Source organism: Halyomorpha halys, unplaced genomic scaffold, assembly GCF_000696795.3.
Source record: "Halyomorpha halys isolate HHAL.00 unplaced genomic scaffold, Hhal_1.1 Scaffold1369.1, whole genome shotgun sequence".
NCBI lineage: Eukaryota > Metazoa > Arthropoda > Insecta > Hemiptera > Pentatomidae > Halyomorpha > Halyomorpha halys.
The window spans coordinates 1-2959 of record NW_027105265.1 but is presented as its reverse complement, the minus strand read 5'-3'; the positions used below and the strand labels follow the sequence as shown (position 1 = coordinate 2959).

Below are 2959 nucleotides of genomic sequence, written 5' to 3'. Positions count from 1 at the left end.
ATTAAAGTGTCTCAATGAAAATATACACCTTTTTAATTAATGTTAAGATAATATTTGTTATCTAGATAATTTGATGCTCACCATCGGTTGCAAACTTACCCTGGCTATCTTTATTTTATTTATTTTTTTTTTTTCAAAGCCACTGTTTTGAATATAATTTTGTATTTAACAGAGCCTGTGTAGTGGGGTTTGGTTTTATTTTTATCTGAAACTTCGTTTCATTTTAAAACAGGAATGTAGTGATTGAGTGTTTGTTTGTTCAAGTTTTATAACTTGAATTAAAGTATGTGATATTAGATGGTATTGAGGCACACCACTCGAATGAGTTAGTGAATTTATAAACTAGGTGGCTGTCATTGATATTTTCCCCAGTATATATATATACACATATATATTTTCTTTTTCAAGTGGTGATCTAGGGTTATAAAATTCAATTCTCATAGAATGCACTGTTACCAAGCAAATATCCAAATAGTCTACAGAATTTTCTTTTTATAAATTTGAGCCTAATCAAATGATTTAACTAAGAAATTTCCTCATTTGAACCCTCTTTTTGTTGAGCAGTACTACTACATCTCCAAGGAACTCAGCTTCGATTGTACATACCAAAATATAGATAGAAGGGCAAGCCTCCATATCAATGGAACTACAGATTTTTTGATTATATGTACATTTAATTAAATGTAATTACACAAGTTAGTAAATCCTGATATGGTATATAAAAATTACACACTCCTATAATAATATGTATGAAGTTAGACATATAACTAAAGAAATAGATACAGAATATTTTTTTGTATTTATTTACCAAATAAGAGGAAACATAAATATTAGAAATTATTTTAGATATTAAGAATTATAATAACTAAGGCCCCAATACAATTATTAAAAACCCTTAGGATCCAGTAATATAAGTCAAGGTTCAACAGCATTATGTAATAAAAAGTTACAGTTAATATATATTACTACAATCAACGAAATATAAATTTGTATAAGATAATAATACAGTATTTCAATTTAATAAGGACTGGCACAAAAACAGCACTGTAAAGCAAACAGAAACAGAAAATCTTAATAATATAATAACTTTTGATTTCACTATAATTGTGAGATGATGAAGATTGACTAAGACATAAAATAACGGTTGATTTAGTAAAAAGAGTAAACTAAAATCCCAATAAAAGTGTATGACATAAATGGAACTAAGGACCAACATTTTAATATACAGAAATACATTAAAACTGCAAAACTAATATACCACATATCATTTAACACAATTGTACGTATTGCTGAAATAAGAAACCATAAAACAACCTAACACTAGAAAAGGCAGCTCATGTAACTAATTTTCCCGGTTTATAAGCCTAATATCGATAGTAAGGCGTAACCTTCCAATGTTTTACTTGTACTTTCAAAACTACAACTTGTATTTTGTACTTTGTAGTCATGATTCCAAATAGTACAAAGTACAAGTAAAACACTTGTAGTATTAACTTGTACTTTATTATGAAACAGGTCCAAGGTTAGTGTCTCTCAGTTCTCTGTCAAATCAGCTGAATGTTTGCTGACTCAAGTTAGGTCTTTCTGTTGCTACTGGCATGTTTAATTTCAACCACCGGTTCGATTAAACCGATTAAAATTATTTTCTAATGATCTTTTACGCAAAGTATTCTTTTCCAGCTTGAAAATATGTATGAAAAATGGGCATTAATTTTTGCATTTATCATCAGTGCTAGTCATTGTATTACTTTAAGTGTTGATGAATCCCTTCGACCAAAAGACAGTTATTTTGTGATTAACCAATTGGAGGAGACTGGAATTAAGGAGACAATTGATCAACATGTTATTCAAAAACGAAGTGCAAATCCAACTTCTAACATTACTGTGAATGTATGTTATTACTTTATTAAATTTTCACATATTGTAGAGTCCCTGGTATTTTTTATCTTTCTGCCGTTTATTTCTTCATAACGAGAGTAGTTCTATATTATTTAGTTAATTGGAGTTATCTATTTAAGTTAATGATGAGGTAGTCACATTATAATGACCCTAATGTTTGGTATTTTTTAGCCTACTGATTTAAAGGATAATCATCGGCAGATTTTAGTCCATTGGGCTGGTAATGATTCCAATGTATTTATCTGTCTTACCCGAAATATTGATTCTATAGTTCCTACTAAGAAACCTACCCCTTCTGCTGTTTATGTGTCTTATGACTATGGGGTGAATTTCAAAAATCTTACTGATTCATTTGCCCTAGACTCCAATGGATCATATGCTTCAGTAGAAAAATTTTATAATCATCCAAGGAATCAACATTATGTAAGTGAATTTATATTAATTTATTTAATTTTAATGTATTTCTTTACATTTCTAAATTTTAACAAATCTGTATTGCTATGTTAATAGATGGTTTTCTTAGACAAGTATAACCAGATGTTTTTCGTTACAAAAAATTATGGAACACATATTACCAAAGTTAAGCCATCATTTCAACCCATGGAAATCTTATTTTACCCAGAAGATCCTTTTATTTTTCTTGCATATGATGTGAATAAAACAGTAAGTTCTTAAAATTTCTTGGTTCTTAGTTTGATGATTTATTATTTCTTGACCTGTCAAACTAATGTATATGTTTTGTCGATTTAGTGTAGTTTTATAATTTGTTATATTTCCTTTGTAGGATTTAATCTTATCTATATTCAGGGCAACGGGATTGAGATTCCATTCTGTTGATTAAAATTAGGTTTTATAAAGTTTAAATTTAGTTCATAAGGTTGATTTAAATTAAGTTTTATAATTAATATTACTGAACCAAATTTCCTAAATATATTATAGTATTTATTATTAGTAAGGCAGCTTTCTAGTTAATTTTTCATCAAAGTATGAATCCATGAATTATGCAATAACTGAATCCCTAATCTGAAGGTTTAGGCTGATAAATTTGTGATGTTCTGAT

At 28.3% G+C, this 2959-nt stretch overlaps 1 protein-coding gene across 2 annotated transcripts; it reads left to right on the top strand.

Annotated features, from left to right (window-relative positions):
• The first annotated feature begins 1380 nt into the window (after positions 1-1380).
• On the top strand, positions 1381-2589 carry LOC106689469 (sortilin-related receptor-like). 2 transcript variants are annotated; one of them, XM_014434441.2, is made up of 4 exons: positions 1381-1522; positions 1681-1890; positions 2071-2322; positions 2410-2589. In XM_014434441.2, exons 2-4 carry the CDS (start codon positions 1690-1692, stop codon positions 2572-2574), a joined length of 618 nt encoding a protein of 205 aa, XP_014289927.2. In that variant the 5' UTR covers positions 1381-1522; positions 1681-1689; the 3' UTR covers positions 2575-2589. The 2 variants fall into 2 exon arrangements, with proteins under 2 accessions (XP_014289927.2, XP_066906202.1); XM_067050101.1 differs by lacking the exon at positions 1381-1522 and having other exon boundaries at positions 1529-1890.
• Positions 2590-2959: the final 370 nt, after the last annotated feature.

Excerpts from the sequence above, each read along its gene's own strand:
- LOC106689469 (XM_014434441.2), top strand. The coding sequence starts at position 1,690 with ATGTATGAAAAATGGGCATTAATTTTTGCATTTATCATCAGTGCTAGT. Across the intron at positions 1,891-2,070 it reads CTTCTAACATTACTGTGAAT|CCTACTGATTTAAAGGATAA; the intron begins GTATGTTATTAC and ends GGTATTTTTTAG. Across the intron at positions 2,323-2,409 it reads ATCCAAGGAATCAACATTAT|ATGGTTTTCTTAGACAAGTA; the intron begins GTAAGTGAATTT and ends CTATGTTAATAG.